Raw genomic sequence first — 24996 nt, forward strand, 5'->3', positions numbered from 1 at the left:
TTTATAAAAGGTCTCTTAATGTCTAATTGTCTTTGCACCTAAAGGACATGTTCACCCCCATGTCTAATGACCCATGTATTTGCATCACACACAGGCAGCCGCACTTTATGCAGGACCAGGAAACTGGAAAATCTAAATTGCCCCTGGTAAATGTATAACTCAGTTGCCACACTATAGAAATTACGCAACGGATGGCTTGTCTTGGATGCATTTACATGTGATCTACCGGATCTATCTATTGGACAGGACTGGACCCATCTTTATCACTTTATTTTGCTTTGTTGGTTTAAAAATGCAAAATTGATCTAAAACAGCTGCAAACTATCCAGTGGTTTTGCCTCGTCTTTATAACAATCATGACACCGCTTTCCAAATTATTATGCAAATTACATTTTTCTCAGATTTTCTACACTGTCAACTTAAATAAGAGTCAGCATAATAATTTTCAAGTCTTTAACTGGTAGAGGATCATTTAAATGTGGTTGAACAAAATCTCCCAGTGATTTTTTAAATATATATAGTAAAAACCTCAAAATCCACTGTTCCAAATTATTATGCAACTCATCGTTTCAATACATTTTAAAGCTTGTAATTAACTGAAAATGGTCATTTGTTGAATTTGTAGCATTAGGAGGTCATATTTACTGAAATCAAAAGCTATTTCAATCAAAAAAATATTAATAGGTCAAGTTATATTTTACCATAGGAGCCCTTGTGTGATAGCAGCTTCAAAATTCTTAAATCCATTAAACTTGAGTTTTTGGAGAGTTTCTGCTTGGATTTCTTTGCAGGATGTTAGAATAGCCTCCCAGAGCTGCCGTTTGGTTGAAAACTGCCTCCCACCCTCATAGAAGTTTTTTTTTGTTGAGGCTCCAAAGGTTCTCAACAGGGTTGAGGTCAGGGGAGGAGGGGGTCCACATCATGAGTTTCTCTCCTTTTATGCCCATAGCAGCCAGTGATGCAGAGGTATTGTTTACAGCAGGACATGGTGCGTTGTCATGCATGAAGAGGATCTTGTTGGGAAGCACGGCTCTTCGTTTCATAGCATAGAAGACAGTGGTCACTCAGAAACTCCACATATTTTTCAAAGGTCATTTTCGCACCTTCAGGGAGCCTAATGGGGCCGACCAGCTCTCTCCCCATGATTCTAGCCCAAAACATGACTCCGCCCCCTCCTTACTGACGTCACAGCCTTGTTGGGACATGGTGGCCATTCACCAACCATCCACTACTCCATTGATCTGACGGGGTTACCAGGGTTCATCAGTGAACAAGACTGTTTGAAAATGAGTCTTCATGTTTTTCTGAGCCACTGCAGCCGTTTCTGCTCGTGAGCTTCAATGAACAGTTTAGGGGAGGACGGATAGAAGGTTTATGCACAACTGCAGTCTCTGGAGGGTCCTACACCTTGATGTTCAGGAGACTCCAGAGGCACCAGCAGTTTCAAATTCATCTGTTCTATTCATCTGATGTATTTTCTGTCCGAAACCGTCCTTATTGTGCCTTTATCTGCACAAACCTGTATGTGCTCTGAATCAGCCACAAATCTATTATCAGTACAATGATTACGCTTAACCTTCCATGAAAAATCGGTTTTCATACCTAGACCAAGGCATTCAACTATTTCACGCTTTTCATCAGCAGAGAGATCCTTTTTCTTTCCCATATTGCTTGAAAATGATGGTCTGCATAATAAAGTGGAACACCCTTTTTCAGTAGTTTTTCCCTTAATTGGGCTTAACCTGAAAACTAATCATCACAGGTCTCTGAGATTAATGTCAGTGATTCAAAGAGCCCTAAGACACAACACCATCCATGAGTTTCATTGAAAAACTTTTTTTTTACCTTTTTGACACTGAAATACAATTTGCATAATAATTTGGAACGCGGTGTATTTACTCACAGATAAATAACCACCAAGTGGGAACACATTTTGCTCCTCTCCCTTACCTGCCTGTCCGGCTCGTTGTTAGTGAGGAACTCTCCAAATGGCTGTATGGGGCAGACTTTAAAATGCTCGATCAGTGCAAACAGACTGGGATACTCTTGTTCATCTCCTGCTATTGAGAACTGCGCCTCGGGAGTTTGGGAGATCACAAAGTGCCGGCACCGGTCCTCACCCCTGTCAAATAGAAAAATACATTTCAGACACAATTCAGCACTGAGGTCCGTAAAGGTTTGTTCACTTTTAGGGCAAGTGTAAAACAAAAAGTCATCTATGATAAGTAGAATTCTCTTTAAATGACTATACAGAGGGAGGGTAAAGTATGTGAACCTTTTGGAATTTCTCGCATTTCTGCCTATATTGGACATAAAATGTGGTCTGATCTTTATTAAATCAAAAGAATGAGTTAACAGGTCTGCATAAACTAATAACAATTACATCATATTTTTATTGGCCATAACCATGAAAACATTCATAGGACAGGCAGGAATAAGTAAGTGAACCCCCGGCTAAGGATCCTCCAAGAGCTAATTAGACAGGTTTATGCACACATTTAGTGTCAGGTGCCAACCTGAAGTCCAGACACTGAGGTGTGGCTTAAAGCTTCCCTTGCCACTGAAAAACACACACTAGTTAAGAATTGTCTCTTGTTGAGATGATTTTGTCTGATTTGCACCATGCCTCCCTCAAAAGAGCTCTCTGAAGACCTTCAATCAAGAATTGTTGATTTGTATAAAGCTGGAAAAGGTTACAAAACCATCTCCAGAAGTCCTGATGTCCATTAATCCATTCCAAGGTGACAAAATTGTCTTGAAATTGAGACCCTTTGGCTTCACTGTTGCTTCACTTCCAAGGAGTGGCGGTCCTGTAAAGATGACTCCAGTGGCACAGCGCAGAACACTCAGTGAGGTAAAAAGAACCCTAGAGTGTTAGCTAAAGACTTACAGAAATCACTGGTACATGCCAACATCTGTTGACACATCTACAATATGTAAAACATTGAACAAGAATGGGGTTCATGGGAGAACGCCACGGAGGAAGCCATTGCTGTCTAAAAAAAAAATATTGCTGCACCTGTGAAGTTTGCGTAAGAGCACTTGGATGCTCCACAGCAGGGGTGGCCAACTAGTCAGAGACCAAGAGCCGAAATGTTCAACCTTGATCCTGTGAAGATCCACAAAGGCACCGACCATTAGCGAGATCCCAGGGCCGTAGTTTATTGTGATTAAATATAATGTGACCGTTTTATTTAATCACAATACCAGACTATAACATAAACTATAACTTTATGCCTTTTTCTTAAAAAAAAAAAAAAAAAAAAAAAAAATGGTGTTAGATTGAATGGTTTTACTCCTCACCAAGATTGAAATACATGTATATTAACTGACATTTTGTGCTGTTCTGCTCTGACTGAGACAGAATTAGATTTTATTTTTTTATTTTTTTTAATGCAGTGCAATCTGCTGTGAAAAAGTAAGTATGTATGGTGGTATCGGTGCATCCCTACTCTGTAGGGAAAGGGGAGGGTCTGTGGTGGCCCTTGGACTTGATGAAGTGACCTCAGCAGTGAATGGGGAGGAGGGAGTGCAGGGGCCGTTGATGGTGGAAGTGATGTTGGGGGGAGCAGGGGTGTCTGTAGTGTCTAGAGAGGTATGAAAGGTTGATGATGGTGGGTTGCTTTGACTATCATCAATGGAAAAATGAATTCACAAGTTTATCAAGACATTTTGCAGAAAAACATGAGGCCATCTGTTCAACAGCTGAAGCTCAAAAAAGGATGGGTGCTGCAACAAGACAATGACCCAAAGCACAAAAGCAAATCAACTTCAGAATGGTTTCAGAAGAATAAAATACATGTTTTGGAATGGCCCAGTCAAACCTTATTGAGATGCTGTGGCATGCCCTCAAGAAAGCCATTCACACTGGACATCCCGGGAATCTGAACTGGAACAGTTTTGTAAAGAGGAATGGTCCAAGATTCATCATGATTGTTGTGAGAGTCTAATCTACAACTACAGGAAACATCTGGATGAAGTAATCGCTGCCAAAGGAGGGTCAACCAGCAACTAAATCCAAGGGTGTACTCGCATTGAGTTGCCTTGTGTACGAAATGTGCGGTATAAATGAAGTTGCCTTGCCACTTTTTCCTCCCTGTGCTGTGAATGTTTACATGCTACAGTCAATACACATATTATATAATGTAAATGTTTGAGTGGTATTAGTTTAAGCAGACACTGTTTCTCATTCTTGCGATTTTGATACAGATCAGACCACATTTTATGACCAATTTAGGCAGAAATGTGAGAAATTAAAAAGGGTTCACATACTTTTTCCTCCCACTGTATTTGCCTACGATTCGAGTGGGAAAGTAAAAGTAATCTGCCAATGGAAGTATTTTGGCACTTTACTTGGCAGGTCAAAATGGTTCAAATTAAGGTACAACCTTCTTAATTCCAATCATTATAACTTGATAACATCACTGTTTCCAGTTTTGTCTGTCTCTTGATGTATTGAAGAAAGGAGCTAATATTCGATGTAGCTGGGTCTCACTTGTAGGAGAGGACATATCCAAAGGCCTTTTCGCTCAGCCGGATCAGAAAGACGCCCACGGCTTTGTCTTCGAGCTGCTCCTCTGCATCTCTGAAACATACAGTCAATATGTTTAACTCCAGGTGGACACACTTTTTTCACCTAGATATTTGTGCGACTTCATTAATCATTAACTTTGTGATTTCTCTGTTGTGGCAGCTTTTGTCATTTCAGTAAAAGGTGAGTATAAACTGGTTTAGTACTTAGATCGGTTCGGGCAGTATTTTGATATGCAAAGAGGCCGATCTGAATGTGATAACAACGTGAACAAAGACATGCTAAAATTGCAGTAGGGATTTTTGCATTTGCCCTTAGGTCTGATAATTTTGAATAGGTGAAAAGGGCTTCATGATGGCTGACCAGTCTTGGTTTACACATGGTTTAACAGAGTTTCTGCGTGTCACTGAAGCAATGAAAAGTCATTAAATTAATTGTGCCAAAACTAAAGCCTTAAATATCACTAGAAAGCAAACACATGGATTCAAACTGGCGTTAAATCTAAATTTGGTGGAAAATAATGACATTTCTCGACTATTTTTGCTGCTATGTGCTTGCTAAGTTTGTTGAAAATACAAAAATTAGAGTCTTAAACAAATTCAGTTGTCTGTTGTAAACAGTGTCGCCTCATTTCCCTGTTTGATCGAATTTTTGCAAATCTTCAGAAATGAAATGCAGTGGGAACCAGATGCTTACACACACTATATAAGAGACACATATGCATTTTTTTCTCACTGACATGAAACCAGAATTAACTTGTACTTATACTTGTACTTGAACTACTTGTAATTATTTCTTTTTGCTAAATGCCAGAATGGTTTTCATGATTTAATGTGACCATGTGGCCTGCGCCGCCCCGTGCGCCGCCACAAGATCTGGCCCAGTGTCCCACCAGCCTGCCCTGCCCTTGTCCCAATAGGACATGCCTGGAACACCTCCCGCAGGAGGCGACCAGGAGGCATCAGAATTGTTTAAAGGTATAGTAATTTTAGTGTACGTAAACTTCTGACTTTATAGAAACTAACAGAAAAATGTCAAAAACAATCTCTCATTCTTCTGGCATTTAGCAAATATAAATAATTTAGAAAATTCTACTTGACCTAAAAGAGTGAAAGTTAATTCTGGTTTCATGTCAGACACTGAGGAAATCATGCAAATGTGTGTTCTCACTGTATGCAAATGTTTTGTGCGTTTGTAGCATTCAAAACATAGTACTTATTTAGGCATTACATTTTTCTTAAACAGTATTAAACTCACTTTGCTGCTATCTGTATAAAACCAACACCAGAACATCACCCACGTTCTAATAGCAAACCCATGTAATCCTAGATTAGATACAGCGCGCTGACCAATGCAACATCATTTTAACCACTTAACCAGATTTGTTCGATTTATAGAAACAATGATGGAAAGAATAGGTTGCGTTCAAGACATTCTTGGATATAATGTCATAATTTCAGTTTGGGCACTCAACATGAGAGACATTAATCTCCAAACAGAAAATCTCCAAATGCTTTCCCTGATCATTATTTGGAAGTGACTGGATTCACAAACCTCTTTCCACTTTCATCTTACAACTAAAAGTCCTTTCATCTAAGCAACATCAAGCACATCTTTTTGTCATGGGCAGCACGGTGGCGCAGTGGTTAGTGCTTCACAGTTAGAAGGTCCTGGGTTTGATTCCCACCTTTCCCCTACCACTAAAAGCATGTACAATAGGTTCCTCTCTGGGACCAGGACTCCCCTGAAAAAGAGATTCTTAATCTCAGTGGGACTTTCCTGGTCAAACAAACATCCTTTTGAATATTGTCTCCACTTTTTGACGCCTTTATGAGACCTTCATGTGACCTCAGTCCATATTTGAAAAATATTGCCAGTGAACATCCAAGAAATGTTTGAGAAAAGAGAAAGTCAGTATAACCTGAAAGGAACAGACATCTTTAACAAGCCCAGGTTCAACTCTAAAGGAATGGAACGAACTGTTACAGTGACAGGAATCAGTTTATGGAATAAACTCCAGAAAGAAGTGAAAAAGTCAGAAACTCTCCTGGAGTTTAAAAAACACATAAAAGCCACAATGTTAGAAAAGTATGAAGTATTTGGACATGAATAATGTGGGATATTTGATTTGAACAAGCATGAATACGACGGTTTGTTTCTTTTTGACAATTTGTAAACATTCAAGAATACGAAGGTTCTGTATTTTATACATTGAAAAACTGAATATAGAATATAAAAACATCTGTTAATACTGTGAATATACATATGTATATACATAAGACTGTAAATATATGTATGTAGACATACCACAACAGTGTGAAGTGTAAAGTGTGAAGTAACAAAAGGGGCAGATATTATAAGACTTGTTCTTCTCCTCTGCTCCGTTTCATTCATACTGTGTTGGCTTGGCGGTTTTATTGTGATTGTGAACATCACTTTTGAATGAAATAAATAAATAAAATGAAATGAAATGAAATGAAAATTTGCAGAGAGAGAAGACGCTGAACTTTGTGACACTTTTTGTTTCATGTGAAAGGTCCAGCCATTACAGAGATACTGTATTAACCATAAACCAAGTAGAAAATTCAGCATTTTGACAGTTACTGTAGTTAGTCGTTATTGACCACCAGGAAAAATCTTTAATAATAAGATGCAGGACTTCTCCCACAAATGTCTGAACATAGACCTTTGCCAGTATGTTGCTTTTACAACATGGACAAACCACCACTAGAGAAAAAACACATGAACTAAACTGACTTACTTTCTGGTCGCGAAGCCTTGGAACCAGTCGGGGAAGTGTCCGTCCTGAGTCAGACTTGCCGCCTGTGTCTCTGTGAACCACCTCCAAACCAGCTCCTTCAGACCCCCCTCAACACCCCCCTGTGACCTCTCATCCAGACTGGGATCTTGGCTTTCCAAAGACCTGTCCATCTCCCTCTCGATTAGACTAAACTACGGACCGAACGAACAGCTGTAGTACCAAGTCTGACTAATTTGAATATCTCAACTGGAACGTCATTGTGTTCAATGGGGCTTTTGTGAGAATTTACCTATCTATGCACGCTCATCGCCATGGCTATTTTCATATTCATGACCTGGGATGTGACAGATTTACGATAAATCATCATGGGTCGTCACAAGAGACGCTGCAGGAAACAAACGAGGAGAAGATGGTGAAAGATTGGCGCTGCGCAGCAGGAAGAAAATTTCCCTACGGGGACAATAAAGTATACAAAACAAAACAGTAATAATAATAATAAAAATTTTTCTTTGTAACGCACACCCCAAGGTTCGGCGCTTGGTTGAAGGAACATGGAGATGGAGGCTACTGGATGACCCGAGGGTGCGGTTGGAGGGTTTCCATGATATGAGTTCTTGCAGGTATTGTGGAGCATGACCAGTAATGCATTTATGGGTGAGCAGCAGGATTTTGTAGTCGATCCGGGCAGAAAAACCAGGAGCCAGTGCAGTGAAAACAGAACGGGTGTGATGTGCTCATACTTCCTGGCTCGCACATGTAGTCTCGCTGCACTGTTCTGTATATACTGGAGTCTCTGGATGTCTTTGGCAGGGAGCCCAATAAAAGGTCCGTTACAGTAGTCCAGCCTTGAGGAAATAAGGGCATGGAAAAGTTTTTCTGCGTCAGGAACGGTTAAGAGAAGACAAGAGGAAGGAGCGGAGGAGCTGACCAGTGCAGGACACCACGCTCTGAAACAGGGACGAACCCAGGAGGCGGTGCCCGTTTCAGAGGATCAGAGGAGCATTCAAGGTTTCCTTCGGGTGCTTAAGTTTCCCCGACCTCCAAAAACATTCAGGTCAGGTTGGCCCACAATGGCAGCACGGCTCAGTCGCAGTGGCGGCCAAACCCCTCAAATCTTTTGCACTTAAACAGGTATTTGAGCTCTGATGTGAGTAATACATTTTGTCAATATCATCGCTCACACTGTTGTTCTATGTCAAATTGTTGTGGTCTTTATCATAGTCTAAATGTAGTCTTCTTATGCATGCCCTTATAGTCTATAGTTTATAGTTTTTTTATAGTGTGACCCTGTTCATAACAATGGCCAATGAAACAATTCTGATTCTGACCTCAAGGGCCAGATGATCTATGATAGAGAGCCAGATTTGGCCCTCCTGATCTTGTCGACCGTTGACGTAAAGTATAGAGAACCTAGAATCCTAAAAAAAAAAGAAACAAAAGTATCAGTGATCACAGGTTGCACAACTCTCTGCAAAAAAATACCTCACTTTATATTAATAGACCTCTTTATCTATTGGCCTGTCTGTCTGCCCTGTTGCATTGTGGGTAGTGTGTCCTATTTTCTGCCTGTGTGGCTGAGTGAGGCGACAGGTGCCACTTTGACATTACACACACACATGGGATTCCTACTGCAGCGACACTTAGCTTCTGCTGCAAACATTTACTCCTGTCTTTTCCATTGTCATTGCTTTTATCTCGCATTTTTTCCAACTATAAAGGAGCAACTTTATTTCACGTCCAAGTGATTGTTTTGTAATAATATGTTGGCGTTTTTTTGAAGGGACCAAGAGAGGATAGAGAGCAGTACGCAGCCACTCTTCACTATGGTAAGTTTACAGTAACACCACTGGGACTACGGCAAAGCTAGATTTCATGTTTTGAAGCCTTACGTTGATATATATTCAGCATTCTTCAGTATTCTTACAGCATTGTTGGACCATTTAGCTTGAAATGCGTCTCTAAAACGGCTCAAATCGAGATGAATGTTTAGAATTGCTCTGATCATATTCAATTTATTCATACATTTAGACATTTTCCTTGTAAAACAGAAAAACATAAATTTATGCACAAAAGCCTGACATGAAATAGGCAGAAGTTGAATTTTTCCTAAAACAGAAATAGCACATGCAGCAGTTTCACGAAAAAGTTCCTTATCATCGTCATTTTTGCCCATTCTCAACATAAATTTGTAATCGTTCAATAATCTAGTGAAACGTTTGTTCCCGTGTCTTTCATTGCAGATTAGAAGTTGACCCTTTTTCTAACAAAGATACAGTGTGAACGAAAGCGGGCGACATGGCGGTTTTCAAGCAGCTCAAAGTGGAGGACTTCTATGAGATCGGAGAGGAGCTGGGCAGGTACAGTCTCTTTGCAAAGTCTTTTTAATTGCACGAGCCAATCAGAATAGTTCAAACGCGGAACATATGTTTTTGGAGACACATTCACTCCTCTTTTAACCTTTGCTTGGTGAACAAGAGTTTTTTTATTTGGTGTTTTTACAAGCTGAGCCATACTAATCAAAATGATAACAAATAAAGGCTATACGTAATATTTTGCATGTAATGAGTCTATCATACATTAATTTGACAGTTTTAAGTTGAATTACAGACGATAATTTTCACCTGTATATTCCATGTCTGACAGCTCATCTCATATTTTAGAAATTTAAAGTATAGTATTGATGTCTGAGCTGGGAGGCTGACGAGGAAAAGATGGGAACATTGATTTAACAAAACTACGGATTTGTAAATATTTGAAAAAAATATTTAGCAATTTGATATTTCTGACGCAGCTGAACCAAAAGACGCACATTTTCAATAAACAAATCCTGTATTAACTGTATTCCTTTGACTTTCCTCGAGAGAAAAAACAACTTCACGAAGTGCCGGGTTGAACTGTGTAGTGTAATCAGGGTTAATACTGAAATATCTTATTTTCTAATTTGATGCCAAATGTTTACAGTATGAGAGACTACAAGACTTTTGACTTTGGGAATTGTAGTCCACACCAGACCAGTGCAGGACACCACGCTCTGAAACAGGGACAAACCCAGGAGGCGGTGCCCGTTTCAGAGGATCAGAGGAGCACTCAAGGTTTCCTCCGGGTGCTATAGTTTCCCCGACCTCCAAAAACATGCTGGTCAGGTTGGCCCACAATGGCAGCACGGCTCAGTCGCAGCGGCTCAGGACTAACACCTGAACACATTTCCGTTGTGCGCTTGTACAATGATAAATAAAGCACTTACTTACTTACATACTGTAGCTGAAGGTAGGCAGGTCTGCTTCATGGCCGATTTACCAAACCCCTCAAATCTTTTGAGCTCTGATGTGAGTAATACATTTTGTCAATATCGTCGCTCACACTGTTGTTCTATGTCAAATTGTTGTTGTCTTTATCATAGTCTAGATGTAATCTTCTTATGCATGCCCTTATTGTCTAATAGTTTATAGTTTTTTATAGTTATTATTTATGTGCTACATGTTTTATGTTGCACAATTGAACCGGGAAAAAAAACAATAAATCCTAGTTGTGACTCTGTTCATAACAATGGCCCATGAAACTATTCTGATTCTGACCTCAGGGGCCAGATGATCTATGATAGAGAGCCAGATTTGGCCCTCGTGCCTGATCTTGTCGACCGTTGCCGTATAGTATAGAGAAAACTCTGAACCTAGAATCCTAAGAAAAAAAAAAGATATCAGTGATCACAGGTTACACAACTCTCTGCAAAAAAATACCTCACTTTACATTAATAGACCTCTTTATCTATTGGCCTGTCTGTCTGCCCTGTTGACTACAAGACTTTTGACTTTGGGCATAGTAGTCCACAAGGAAGAATAAATCAATGCTTATAACAAGGTAGTGTGACAACTCTCAGTAGTGTGACTCAACTCAACTTTGTGTTACACCAGGAGGACAAAGATGGGATGTTGCGATATAGCCATTTTCACGCTGTTCGTTCCACAGAATTTAAACACAAATCGTAAATTGTGTCGAAATAACGTCATTCAGGACTGAAACGAGGCTAAAATAGAACATAACTAGAAAAACTTTCCGTCAGTAGGGAGACTTTGTTGATTTATTGTTTTTTTGTATTGTGGCTTCTCACGATACTGATATTGCATCACACACACATACGGTATGACATGTGTGTTACTTTACATTTTTGTCCAAACAACAAAAAGGGCAGTGTCGGGTATATATTTTAGCCCCGTGATGCAAATCCCTGTTCCTTGGAGAGCGACATTTGTGTAACTGCAGCTCCTATCTTTAGCTCCGTCACTGGTTATTTTCAGCCCCGTCCTCCAGGAAATAGACCGATAACTCTGCTAACATTTGACTAAGACACGTGGTTTGGTTGGCTATTGCACGCCAAATGTTTCCAGATTCATGTTTGGGTCGCAGTATGAATAGTTGCAATTAGAAAATGACGAAGATTTCAATAAATATGGACGTGATATGGACAAACTCTTTGATGCAAGGGCCACTTGTTGGTTTTGAACTTGCTGGGAGGGCCAGTTCAGTCGCAGCAAAATAACATTGAAAATCGTAACAAAAAACGACATGAATTTAGAGGAAGTAAACAGCTATGAAGATAACTGGAATGAAAGGTGTTTTAGAATTCAATATTTGGATGTAGATCTGGTATTAAAGTTACAAAACAAAGTAATTAAAAGTTACTAAATGCGCTCAGTTGAATGTTTCACTGCACTAACCACCAATCTGTGGCCCCCAACAGCTCCTCCCTTCAATATGTGGACACCTGCGGCAATATGGAAAGAGTTGACAAAGAAGCTATAAAAATGGTCAAATGTAATAGTAATATAGTAATCCAACACTGACCCTGCTCCTCGTGTGTTCGCAGCGGTCAGTTCGCCATCGTGAAGCGCTGCGTGGAGCGGAGCGCGGGCTCTGCGTTCGCCGCCAAGTTCATCAAGAAACGTCAGTCGATGGCGAGCTCGAGGGGCGTGCGGCGCGAGGACATCGAGCGCGAGGTGTCCATCCTGCAGCAGGTGCAGCACCAGAACATCGTCACGCTGCACGACGTGTACGAGAACAGGACCGACGTGGTGCTCATCCTCGAGCTGTGAGTGCAGACACTACGTTATCAAAGTTGATGATTTATCCACGTTTTGATCATCAGAGAAGCAAACATGTTTTCTTTCTTGTCAATTATTGTTATTGTTTATAATGGTTTATAATGACTATAATTTCATTTGGTCAGCTTTACATTTCTGTTATTTTCTTCAAACATATTTGTGTATATACTTATGGACCAGCCCTTCCCAAAGTCACAATCTGAAATTTTCTCAGGACTCCACATTAATAATCATTCACTCTATACAGAGATTCAGATTTTTATGAATATTTTACAGCTAAAATTAGATGAAAAGCAACATCATGACCATAGGCTAAAAACTGGTTCAAAGAAATACATTTTAATCTTGTTTTTAGACAAGCTTTGGAGGTTCCCCTGTAGACAGACCCCACTGTAAATACGGACAGAGCATTGATCCTTTAGGCTCTTTCAAACGGTGTCACTGAGGTTCAGATGTATTTAGTCCATTTTTTTAATCTGTTGATTATCTGGACATTTTAGTCGTAGTTTTTGTCACCATTTAGTTTTAATTATGATGAATTATTCTCTCTGGTCAAGGGACACCTATAGCCTATATCTTGTGACATGATATTGTGATGTCAAAAAGAGAAATGCGAACTTGCAGGAACTAACTAGCTGAAGGCGGTGTTCTCACTGCTCTCTTGTGGTGGTACCTGGGCCTGATTCTAAATCAGAATCAAAATAGTTTTTATTGCCATTGATTAAGAACAGATTCACAAACTAGGATTTTTTTCTGGGTGTAGAAGTGCAACATAAAACATATAACACAGAATTTAGAGTGCGTTTTGTGCTTGTTTCCAGAGTTTCTGGCGGGGAGCTGTTTGACTTTTTAGCCCAGAAAGAGTCTCTCAGTGAAGAGGAAGCCACGCAGTTCATCAAACAAATCCTGGAGGGAGTCAACTACCTGCACGCTCGCAAGATCGCGCACTTCGACCTCAAGGTTAGGACAGAGTCCACTCCTGACTGAGAGGCAGGAGGCAGGAAAACCACTCTGCCGCAGTGACACAGGGAGGACGTAATAGTATAGCGTGCATTGTGCTGAGTGTAGTTTGCAAACGAGCAGCAGACCCCATTGTCCTGCGTATCAGTGTGTCATATCAGTGACACGCAGCTTGTGACAGTGTCAAAACATGCAAAACTAATCAGGTTAAAAAGCTGAAATATCATCACTCAGTGTCATAATCAGTTTTCCCTGATCAGTATCAGTAACCCGCGTTGGAATCAAAGTATAGAAGATCAAAAAAAGAGCAGTGGTTTGCTATCTTTTTTACCTTGAATTACACTAAATCAACTTTTTTTTTATTTTTTCACCATGTGGCAATGTTGTTCTCTTGTCAAAAACATACCCACTCGCACATCTTTGAGGAATTGTCTCCAGTTGCACCCAAAGGTCTGGGCCCCTCCTTTCACTTCAGGCACCCCCGCCCCCAGTTTGGGAACCTCCGCTTAGAGAATTGTGTGACAACTGAGTAATTTCACAGTAGTGCTACACAATAGTGAGGGATAATACAGTTTGTGATTTCATATTATTCACAACAAAGTACTTACTGTTTCCTATTGACAATCTATGCCTTGGGGTATGTCAGCGGTTCTCAAACTGTGGCGTGGGCTTCTTCAGGTGGCACTCACGGTCATCTGCTATTTTAGACTATTCATTTTAATGTGTAGCAATTACAGGATAACATCACTCGTGGTTTAGTACTGCACCTAAGTTAGGTTTTTTTCTGGAGACACTGCCCACGCTCCAATATTTGGTCGTGTCGCCTTTAGCTTTAGCATTCGCTGTGGCACTGTTTCAATAAGCTTCTGCAATGTAAAATGTTTTTTGCTTCTGTGCTTTCTCCAGCACATCCTAAAGATTCTCACTGGGGTCAAAATTGATCTCATGCTCCCTGACCCCCTCTGTCACAATGTGAGCCCCATGAATCCTAGCATTGTCATCTTGGAATACGTCCGTACGATCAGGGAAGAAGAAATAAACCTGGCTGGTCATTCAGGATGTTCAACCGACACCTGACCATCTGAGCAATTTGTTCAGTCCAGGTGGCCACAGTTTGTCAGGCAGTGTAATTTAGTACAAATCAGATTTAATATTTAATGAGGCTGTACTTGGCGTGAAATGTTTGAGAAGCCCTGAGTTAGGTTTAGTATTAATCATGTTACCTTTACACTTTCTGTTGCCATGCTTTTTCCATCCTTTTATCATGCTGGGCTGCCTCCAGTGTGACCGGAACAGTTTGAGAAGTTAAAACTTTATATGATGTCTGTCTGTTTGTTCCCCGCAGCCCGAGAACATCATGCTCCTGGACAAGAACGCGCCGTTGCCCCGAATTAAGCTGATCGACTTCGGACTGGCCCATAAGATCGAGGCTGGAGTGGAGTTTAAAAACATCTTCGGGACGCCTGAGTTTGTAGGTCAGGGAATTTTGACGTCATTTTCAAAAGGCATCGCAATAAGAGTTTTAGTTTCAATAAGTCTGTTGTGTTGATGCCCAGTTCCGTCTTGCTCAGAAGAGAGACATTTAAAAATATACTGTTTGTTTGTTTGTTTGTTTTTGTACTTTACCTTTCAGCTCCAGAGATTGTGAACTATGAACCCCTGGGATTGGAAGCTGACATGTGGAGCATCGGAGTCATCACCTACATCCTGTAAGACGTCTGCGCAACAAAAATGTTCTTTCTAGTTTTCACTGCAAATAAAACAGTGCAATTTCATGAAACACAAGATTAAAGAAAAGCCTATTTTTCCTCTCATCTCTTTGGCCAAGCTGTATATATCGATTTTTTTTTTTTCACAGTAGGTTTTGTTCACATGATGTCACAGCCTATAGTTTAAGGGAGTTGGTGAAGTTAAGAATTCTGTTGTGGTAACTGTGTTGACAGTCTCATAAAGGTGTCCAATTGCTGCAAGGAGCAAATCGCTGAAAAATTTTGGCCATAATATGTTCCGTTAACAACTAAATATCCTATCACCTGCTAACAATGTAGTTCAAAAGTGATGTGATGGGTTAATTTAGCATTTAATCTTTCAGTCTTATGTAGCGCAGTCATGTCAAGAATTAAGGCCGAATAAAACTCAAGCCGATTTCCACTCATCCAAGTTTGCTTTTGTTTCTGTTTTCCTGTTAGTCTGAGCGGTGCGTCCCCGTTCCTGGGTGAGACCAAGCAGGACACGCTGGACAACATCACAGCCGTAAATTACGAGTTTGACGAGGAGTTTTTCTGCCACACCAGCGACCTGGCGAAGGAGTTCATCCGACAACTCCTGGAGAAGGACAAGCAGTAAGTCCAGCCAAGGAACAAAAATGACTGAAGTTTATAGATTGGCTTGATACGCTGAGGACAATGGGCCTCATTAAGTAAAAGCTTGTAAGTACCACTTTAAGAAGTTTCTGGTGAATGGATAGATCGGATTGACAAGGCGCTCTTAAGAACCCGAATCCATTCTTAAAACAGAGATACCCCAGATTCAACAGGGCACTTTTTCTACTGTTAAAACAGTAGAAATATTTTGTTTTTCTTACTACATCATAATAATAAGAATAAACTGATCAAAATATAAAATAATTAGTAGAAATATGTTATCGACCATGAGAAAACAATTTGAATATTTGGGTTCATTTTGACTGTGATAATATTCTGACACTGGAGAATACAGTGCCTCTCGAAAGTATTCATACACCTTGAACTTTTGCACATTTTGTCATGTTTACAAGCCTAAACATAAAGATTTTATTTTGATTTTTTACTGAACGTTCACACACAAGTAACAGACAACTGTGAAGTGAAAGCAAAATGATACATGATTCTGTTATTTTTCAAAAAATAGAAAAGTGAAAAGTGGTAAGTATTCATACAGCATTTTCTGAGTGCATTAAATTGCCTTTAAAACATTTCTAATGACTCCAGAATGTTCACACCTTGGCCTAACGGTTAAATAGAGGCCACCTGTGTGTAATCTACTCTCAGTTTAATTTCAGCTGTTCTTTTAGGCCCTCAGAGCTATGGTCAGAGTGTATCGGTCACTAAACAACATCATGAAGGTCAAGGAGCACCAGAGAGGTCAGGGATAAAGCTGTGGAGAAGTTTAAAGGAGCGTTAAGTTATACAAAGATTTCCCAAGATTTAAACATCTCCCGGAGCAACTGTTCAATCCATCATTCAGAAATGGAAAGAGTATAGCACCACTGCCTACTTACCAAGACACGGTCGCCCATCTAAAATATTAGATCAAACAAGGAGAGCACTGGTCAGAAATACAACCAAGTCCTGCCGCTGAGCTGGGGGAAACTGTACATGGGACAACTATAAGTCGTATCTACACAAATCTGGCCTTCATGGACGAGTGGAAGAAGAAAGCCATTATTGAAAGGGGGCCATAAGAAATCCCGTTTGAAGTTTGCTAGAAGTCATATGGAGGACACAGCTCCATGTGGAAGAAGGAGCTTTGGTCAGATGAGACAAAAATTGAACTTTTTGGCCCAAATGCAAAACGTTATGTATGGAGCAAACTTGACACTGCTCATCGTCCTGTGTGCACCATCCCCAGTGTCAAATATACGGGAGGGAACATCATGCTGTGGGGCTGCTTTTCCTCAGTGGGGACTGGGGAGACTGTAAGAATAGTTGTGAAGATGGATGGAGCCAAATACAGGGACATTTTGGAGGAAAACCTGCTGGAGTCAGCTGGAGAACTGAGGCTGGGGCAGAGATTCACCTTCCAGCAGGACAATGACCCTAAACACAAAGATAAATCTACAATGGAATGGTTCAGTAAAACATATTAATGTGTTAGAATGGCCCAGTCAAAGTCCTGACCTAAATCCAATTGAAAATCTGTGGAATAATCTGAAAACTGCTGTTCACAAACGCTCTCCTTCTAATGTGACAGAGCTTGAGTTGTTTTTTAAAGATGAATGGGCTAAAATGTCAGTCTCTACATGTGCAAATCTTGTAGAGTCAAACCCCAAAAGACTTGTGCTGTTATTACAGCAAAAGGGGGTTCCACAAAGTATTCATTCATGCTGTATGAATACTTATGCACGCCCCACTTTTCACTTTTCTATTTTTTGAAAAATAACAGAATCATGTATCATTTTACTTTCACTTCACAGTTGTCTGTTACTTGTGTGTGAATGTTCAGTAAAGAAATCAAAATAAAATCTTTATGTTTAGGTTTGTAAACATGACAAAATGTGCAAAAGTTCAAGGTGTATGAATACTTTCGAGAGGCACTGTATTTGTAACAATCCTCCTCCAATTTGATGGTTTTTTTTTTCTTTCAGGAAAAGATTAACCATCCGAGAAGCTTTAAATCACCCCTGGATAAAGGTACAGTAAACATTTTTTCTTGAGAAACCTTAGCATATAGTGTCGTAGTTTGTAACCTTGTATTCCATCCCAACTGACGGCGTGATAAAGCAACAGCTCTAGGCCTCGTCTGAAATAATAACTCGCTTTCATCTCAAGCCGATAAAATGTCATCCTGGAGAAAAATGAGCTTGTTTTTTCCACACAACAAAGGAACCGATGAGTCACTGTTGCTTAAGCTGTGAGCAGCTCCAATGCATTTGTTTCACACTTTGGACCACTGACTATTAGCAGACAGGCGCACACTGATTAAAATGCTTAATCAAATCTAAACCCTCAAACAGATATTGCGGAATACGTGAGAGATCACCCCACATCACCTGGAACCTGAATAAATGAATACATGAATGTAAAGTAAAAGTTGCTATGGCGATTAAGCGGCGTATCATCTTCATTCATGTTTTCTCTAAATTGAAGTTGTACATATTGTTCATTTGTAACCCTGTGTATTGTTATAGAATATGATTTTGGATCTAAAGACACTGTTTATTACCACATTGTTTTGCCCATAGTGATATCACCGTCCAAATCTCATGATGGGGTAATATTTTTTATCCTCATGGCACAAAATTTGGGGACACTCATGGAATGAATGTTTCTCTGTGTGTCTCTTTTTAGTAAGTAACTAAGTTAGCAAGTAAGTGATTATTTGTCATTGTACAAGCGTGCAGAGAAATAGTGTTCAGGTGTTAGTCCTGAGCCGCTGTGACTGAGCCACACTGCCATTGTGGTCCGACTTAACCAGGAGGTTGGGGAAACTGTAGCACCTGGAGGAAGCCTGGTTGGCTGCATTCAGTCTCCTCTGATCCTCTGAAACGGTGCAGCGCCTCCTGGGTTTGTCCCTGTTTCAGAGCGTGGTGTCCCGCACTGGTCAGCTCCACCTCCTCCTTCCTCTTCGTCCTGAGCAGCTCCCTCCACTCCACAACTGCCTTTCACAATCTCCTGGGAAGAGCTTAGCAGTTCATCTGTTTTATTCTCCAGTGAACGTCCATTAGCCAGAACAATCAAAGGCATGTGTGGCTTAGATGCGAGTCTCGCCCGCATACCTCCTTTGTTCCTTTTTTGTTTCCTGTGACGCCTCCACTGTGCTGCATGTGTGGGAGGCCCTTGATGCCTCTTCAGTGTCTCAGAAGACAAAATGTGTAGGTCTCAAATGGGTTTAGCTCATACGCTAGCTTTTTGTTTGGTGAAACTCGGAAAATTCGAATATTGTTAAAAAGTGCATTCATTTCTGTTATTCAACTTAAACTGTGAAACTAATATTTGATATAGACTCATTACATGCAAAGTGAGATATATGTGTAACCTTTATTTCTTTATTATTATGACTCAGCTTGTAAAAACCCCAAATTAAAAATCTCATAAAATTACAATATTTTGATTTTTTTTTACGTTGAATTACAGAAATAAATGAACTTTTGAACAATATTCTAATTTTCCGAGTTTCACCTGCATATCAGAAAACACAGTATTTTACAGTATATGTAACAGATTCAAGCTGAAAAGTGTTTTATAGATTGGAATAAAGATTTCCAAGGTGAACGTGGGGCTCCATGCCTGTTGCTATACAGCACAGATCGAGGGAGCAGCAGGTCTTTGTGAATGCTAGTGAGATGTAACGACTTCCAGTTTTGTACCCGCCCAGAATGATGGCTTTTTTTAATTTGTGAAACAGTCGAAAAGAATTGCAGTATCTGGGGTTATGACAGTCCTGATACTCGCTCCAAATGGACCTCTGAATCCTTTCTGATCCCTACCTTCTTGTAACAATAACCGATTCTATCTCCTTCACAGTCCAACGAGAACAAGGAGGAGAGCAAGTCCCAGGAACCGAAGAAGCGTGAGCGGCGCCAACTCAAGACCAAGCGCCTGCGAGAGTACACCATCAAGTCCCACTCGAGCATGCCTCCCAACAACACCTACGTCAACTTCGAACGCTTTGCGCAGGTCGTGGAGGACATCGAACACATGGAGAGCGCGTTTGTCGATCTGGCTGCCGTTCACGACACTTTGCAGGACGATATCGACTCCATGGTGTCTATCTACAACGACAAGGAGGCCTGGTACAAGGAGGAGAGCGAGAGCGTGCGGCACGAACTCTCCCAAATACGATACGAGTTCCGCAAAGTGGAGGCCATGAAGAAAAGCCTGCAGGAGGACATGAGCGTGTTCAGCTTGAGCCTGGATTCCATAAGTAGCCAATACCAGGAGAGACAGAAAAACTTCGATGCGTTGCGTTCGGAGCTCAGTAGCGAGTTGAAATGGGTGCAAGAGGTGGTGGGGTCCTTCCCCATAGAGACGGGCGGAGGAGGGGGCTATCCCAATTGTAATTTCTCGAACGTGTTGAATAATGATGTGAACGAGGCGCTGAAAGAGTTGCTGAGTCGATCGTGTGGAGGAGAGCTGCTCTCCGGGATCAATCTGGACCTCTCTGAAACTGGGCAGCAAAGATAAGACACAAAAAAAACTAATGTTATTAATTTTAAGTGCATAAGACATGTTGACAACATTTTCACCAGAACATATTTACGTATTTTTAATGTCACTTACACACTGGAAGTAACATTTGAAAAGGTAGAATCTTCATAATAATGTTGCTTGCAATTATATGTCAATAAGAAATGAGTGAACTTTTCCACAAAACACACCATACAAAAGCCTGTCAGATGCGCTTTAAAATGACTTGGTATTAGAACATTTAATTGATTCTGTGCAAAACTTCAAATCGTAACAACGCGGCCCAAGAAGGGACTTCCTGTTTCAATGCAGCTCACCGAAATAAAAGCACCATCTTATTCATTAGTTCAGCAGTTCATTAGTTCAATTTTCTTTCTGCCTAACTATCAACAGACAAAACACTTATAATGTGTGTATTTAATTATATTCTTGTAATGTTGCAAGTACCTGCTAAACTAATCAATGAGACGAGCTGTGTGCTTTTATTTTGGCGCGCTGAATCAAAACACACAGCTCGTCTCATTGATTAGTTTAGCAGGTAGTTGCAACATTACAAGAATATAATTAAATACACACATTATAAGTGTTTTGTCTGACAGGAAGTCACTTCTTGGGCCGCGTTGTTATGATTTGAAGTTTTGAGTCAATTGTTCTGACTGTCATGTCCTGGATTACTTTATTGCCTCAATATTTATGTTTCAATATCATACATCAAAAATCAAACGTTCTGGGTAAATTCTACCCATAACAGGCAGTTTTACGGAAGGAGACGTCCAAAACGCTTGTTTAGTGTAGCTATTATAAGACCAGCACCACTGCTTGTAAAACGCAATGCTTCACTGTGGGCCATTGTGCGGAGCCTCAGCCCCAAATCCTTTGACTGTAGTAGAAGAAGTGGAAGAATTGAAAACTCTGATCTAGTGTAAAAAGAGTACTTTTATCAAGACCCAGTAAATGTATCTCAAATTCAACATTGGTTCCCTGCAATGCGCAACATACAGTGACTGGACTAGAGCTAAAGGATGTTGAATATATTTAGACAAGAATGTAAATGTTATGTGAAGCGGATTTGTTTATTTTTCTAAACTGGCTGGGGTTAAATTCTGGACTGGGCAGTGCTTTTATGAATGGGTCTCCTTTACAGTAATCTGAAACAAAAGCATGCACTATCATTCAGAATCTAGAGTCCTCTACTAAAGACAAGAATTGCCTTCCTTTGACATTTAACCCACTGAGAGAATGTGTCAAATGAGTGAAACTGCACAGAAAGAGAAAGCTAATGTATATGCTAAGTTTGCAAAGAGTAGTTGATTTGACTATTTTTTTGTAATAAACAGAATGGAGAAAAAAATGCTGTTCAAGATTTCTTGAGCCATGGAATATCAAAATGATTGTTTTGTTTTTGCTCATTTGCACTCAACCGCATTCGACCATGAAAAAAACACAAATCTCCTCAAGGAGTTGACAACGGTGTAAAAATAGTCCCACTGAGATTAAGAATCCCTCTTTCAGGGGAGTCCTGGTCCCAGAGGGGAACTTATTGTGTATAATTTTAGTGGTAGGGTAAACTGGAGTACCTGCCGTCCAGATGGGAATCGAACCTGGGACTTTCTAACTGTGAGGCACGAGTGCTAACCCCCACACCACCGCGCCACCCTGAATCTGTGAAATGAATGAGATCATATTTTTTTTAACCTATTTTTACAAATGAGTTGTTTCATTGGAAAGTCATTAATTCTATTAGATTGTGATTTATAGTTTTTATCATTTTCATTATTTTTTTAAATAGCTTTTCCGTTTTCCCTATTCTGTAGTCTTAGTAAAATATGTAGGCCTATGTAACACTTGAACTAGCCCTAACTTATTTTTGAAACTACAGAAGAACATTGTTGTTTTGTCCTCTTTGTGTCAGTAAGTGGGCGTGTGCTTGGCGTATTTACATCAAATGACAGGAGCACCGCACCGACAGTTCAGGGGTAAATAGAGAAACAATACAGCAGCAGCGCAAATCAGACTGACAGACAGACTGCAGAGGACGGACACACGGGCAGCGTCACCGGGCAGGGGCTGGTCACCACAGACAGGGGCTGGTCAGGGGCTGGTCACCACAGACAGGGGCTGGTCAGGGGCTGGGGCTGGATTATAGAGAGAGGCGGAGGAGGCATGGAGCTCCATGCCCTCCCTCTGCGATCACACTGTCCAAGCCTGCACAGATCTGTGCAATGAACAACAGTGAGGTGCGTGTCTAAACAGCGCACTGAAGAGGAGCCTGGGACAGACACAGGTATGTCAGCTTTTTTCTGTCAAAATGCTGCTAAATATGTCACTAGCTTAGCATGCTAACGCTACATGACGCTGATACAGTACAGAGTTTGAGCAAGCTGCCTAAACTGGTGAAATTAAAAACAACAGCCTCATCCATGCAATGCAGTCTTTTGCTACAGTAATAACCATTATACCACAACTCTATAACCCCGACAGTCACACGTTTACATAACCCGATAATGAGGGCGTTAGGAAATTTCATGCTAGCTTAGTGACGTCAAGCCGCTAGCCCACAGAGCTAACCTAGTTAGCATAAACATAGGCGATGTTTTAAGCTAAAACTGTTGCTTTGCACTGTCATATTAAATTGACTCTTTCAGACGCTGTGAGTATCCGTAAATGCACTGTTTTAATGTTGCTAACTTCAATGTTACAATGACAAATCTCTGATTCAGTGCAACAACAGACTGTGCTATTACTAAACACTTAAAGCGGGCACTGGCGAGTGAACACATTAGTAAACAGCTAATGTCCTAATATCGTCTGCTTTTACTTGTGTAATGTGCGGGGAGCACGTTGTAGCTGAAGCTAAACTGGAGCCTAGTTTAAAGACAACCAGAAACTATCATCCTGAAGCCTTTACATGGATATTTTAGGCACAGTGAGAAATTAGAGTATAATACATTCAGCACGTTATGAACCTGAGTAGCCTAATGATAAGACTCTTGCTTTTTCACGTATAAATCTGTGATCAATGTGAGCTTGAACTCTGAAATGACTTAAGGGCAACACATTCTTTTCTTTTCCCCAAGTGAAATGTTGGCCTCTACCTGATCTACCTGAGCAAGTGCTTAGATGTTTGGCAGAACCTGTTCAAGCTGTGGTTTACTACATCCCAAACACTTTTTAAACTTCAATGTTGTTACTAGTTTATAAAATGAGTGTGAACCCCAGAGATTTAAATAGTATACTTTGCCAGGCCAGAGGCTGCATATTAAGTGTAACCCTCTCTTTTTGAAGCCCCTCACACACGTGTCCAGTGTTTACATTAAGTGACATCACAGGAGCCAATGTTCTGTTGGAGCTGCTCTGAATCAATACACTTTACCATCACTGTGCATCTGTCCATAAGCTTCAAAACACAAGCGTAAAAAAGAATTAGAAGATAATGTGTGTCGTTGACTTGAAACTGCAAACGTTATTTGTATGTGATGTATACTTTTTGTTTCCTATTATCAAGTTACAGTTATTTGATGAAACACTGAAACAGGAGATTTACAGTAAGCGCTGTATAGCAATCAATACAAGTATTACAGTGCAAAAAGCTGCTTCACTCAACTCATGTCCTGAGTGACATTTTCATGTTTTGAGCAGCAGCCCACAATAGACTTGTTTTGCACACACAGTGGCCTCTATGCACAGTCAGAGCAGGTCAGTTATTACATAGAGTGAAGGTTGAACTGGGTGAACTTCTTCTCTCAGGGCTGATGGCTCCACAGTGACCTGCGATGGCTCTCATGATCCCTCCGGTGAAGCTGAAATGGCTGGAGCACCTGAACAGCTCATGGATCAGCGAGGACAGCGAGTCAGTGGCGACACGGGAGGGTGTGTCGCTGCTTTACTCCAAACTGCTGTCCAACAAAGAGGTGGTGGTGCTGCCGCAGCAGGTGCTGTGTCTAAAGGGGCCTCAGCTGCCGGACTTTGAGCGTGAGTCTCTGTCCAGTGATGAGCAGGAACATTACCTGGACGCGCTGCTCGGCAGCCAGCTGGCCCTGGCCAAAATGGTCTGCTCAGACTCTCCTTTTGCAGCAGCCCTTCGTAAACGTGTGCTGGTGCTACAGCGCATCTTTTATGCACTTTCCAACAAATACCATGACAAGGGTAAAGTGAAGCAGCAGCAGCACTCTCCAGAGAACAACTGTGGCTCTGCGGACCTACAGTCTGTGAGTGAGCGGCCGCGCTCCAGTACTGATGCACTCATTGAGATGGGAGTGCGCACAGGGCTTAGCCTGCTGTTCGCTCTGCTCAGGCAGAGCTGGATGATGCCTCCGCCAGGACCCTCTGCTCCTGGAGGAACTATAAATCTCTGTAATGATGTTATTCACACGGCCATCGATGTGGTCAGCTCTTTACCACCGCTGTCTTTAGCCAACGAGAGCAAGATCCCGCCCATGGGCCTGGACTGCCTGTCCCAGGTCACCTCTTTCCTCAAAGGGGTAACCATGCCAAACTCGGGAGCGGATCTTCTTGGCCGACGCCTAGCCTCAGAGCTCCTGCTGGGGTTAGCGTCTCAGAGGGGCTCCCTGCGGTACCTCCTGGAGTGGATTGAGATGGCTTTGGCTGCTTCAGCTGTGGTCAGTGCGATGGAGCAGAGCCAGTCTCCTCAAACCCTCAACCCGGAGGGACTGATCAGCTACGACTGCTTCATGAACATCCTGATGCAGATGCGCCGCTCCCTGGTCAGTCTGAATATTCACTGTGTCATAGTAATGT

At 41.1% G+C, this 24996-nt stretch overlaps 2 protein-coding genes across 3 annotated transcripts in view; both read left to right on the forward strand.

Moving 5' to 3' along the window:
• Nucleotides 1-9088: 9088 nt before the first annotated feature.
• On the forward strand, nt 9089-20291 carry dapk2a (death-associated protein kinase 2a). Its single transcript, XM_079554913.1, has 9 exons — nt 9089-9118; nt 9533-9649; nt 12157-12378; nt 13213-13351; nt 14697-14826; nt 14985-15060; nt 15541-15693; nt 17697-17742; nt 19576-20291. The coding sequence occupies exons 2-9, from the start codon at nt 9588-9590 to the stop codon at nt 20233-20235; spliced, it is 1488 nt and encodes a 495-aa protein (XP_079411039.1). The 5' UTR covers nt 9089-9118; nt 9533-9587; the 3' UTR covers nt 20236-20291.
• A 2065-nt stretch (nt 20292-22356) lies between these two features.
• The window catches only part of herc1 (HECT and RLD domain containing E3 ubiquitin protein ligase family member 1), an 80346-nt gene continuing 77706 nt past the window's right edge, over nt 22357-24996 (forward strand). For both annotated transcript variants that reach the window (XM_079554602.1, XM_079554603.1), the window contains exons 1-2: nt 22357-22522; nt 23986-24962. In XM_079554602.1, coding sequence (XP_079410728.1) covers nt 24012-24962 — 951 coding nt within the window. In that variant the 5' untranslated portion in view covers nt 22357-22522; nt 23986-24011. The remainder of the gene's footprint in view (nt 22523-23985; nt 24963-24996) is intronic.

Source organism: Gobius niger (genome assembly GCF_951799975.1).
Source record: "Gobius niger genome assembly, chromosome: 4".
NCBI lineage: Eukaryota > Metazoa > Chordata > Actinopteri > Gobiiformes > Gobiidae > Gobius > Gobius niger.

What these genes read in the sequence shown, in the direction of transcription:
- dapk2a (XM_079554913.1), top strand. Translation starts at nt 9,588, where the DNA reads ATGGCGGTTTTCAAGCAGCTCAAAGTGGAGGACTTCTATGAGATCGGA. An exon ending in ATCGGAGAGGAGCTGGGCAG is followed by an intron (nt 9,650 to 12,156) that starts GTACAGTCTCTT and finishes GTGTGTTCGCAG; the next exon opens with CGGTCAGTTCGCCATCGTGA. An exon ending in GTGGTGCTCATCCTCGAGCT is followed by an intron (nt 12,379 to 13,212) that starts GTGAGTGCAGAC and finishes GCTTGTTTCCAG; the next exon opens with AGTTTCTGGCGGGGAGCTGT.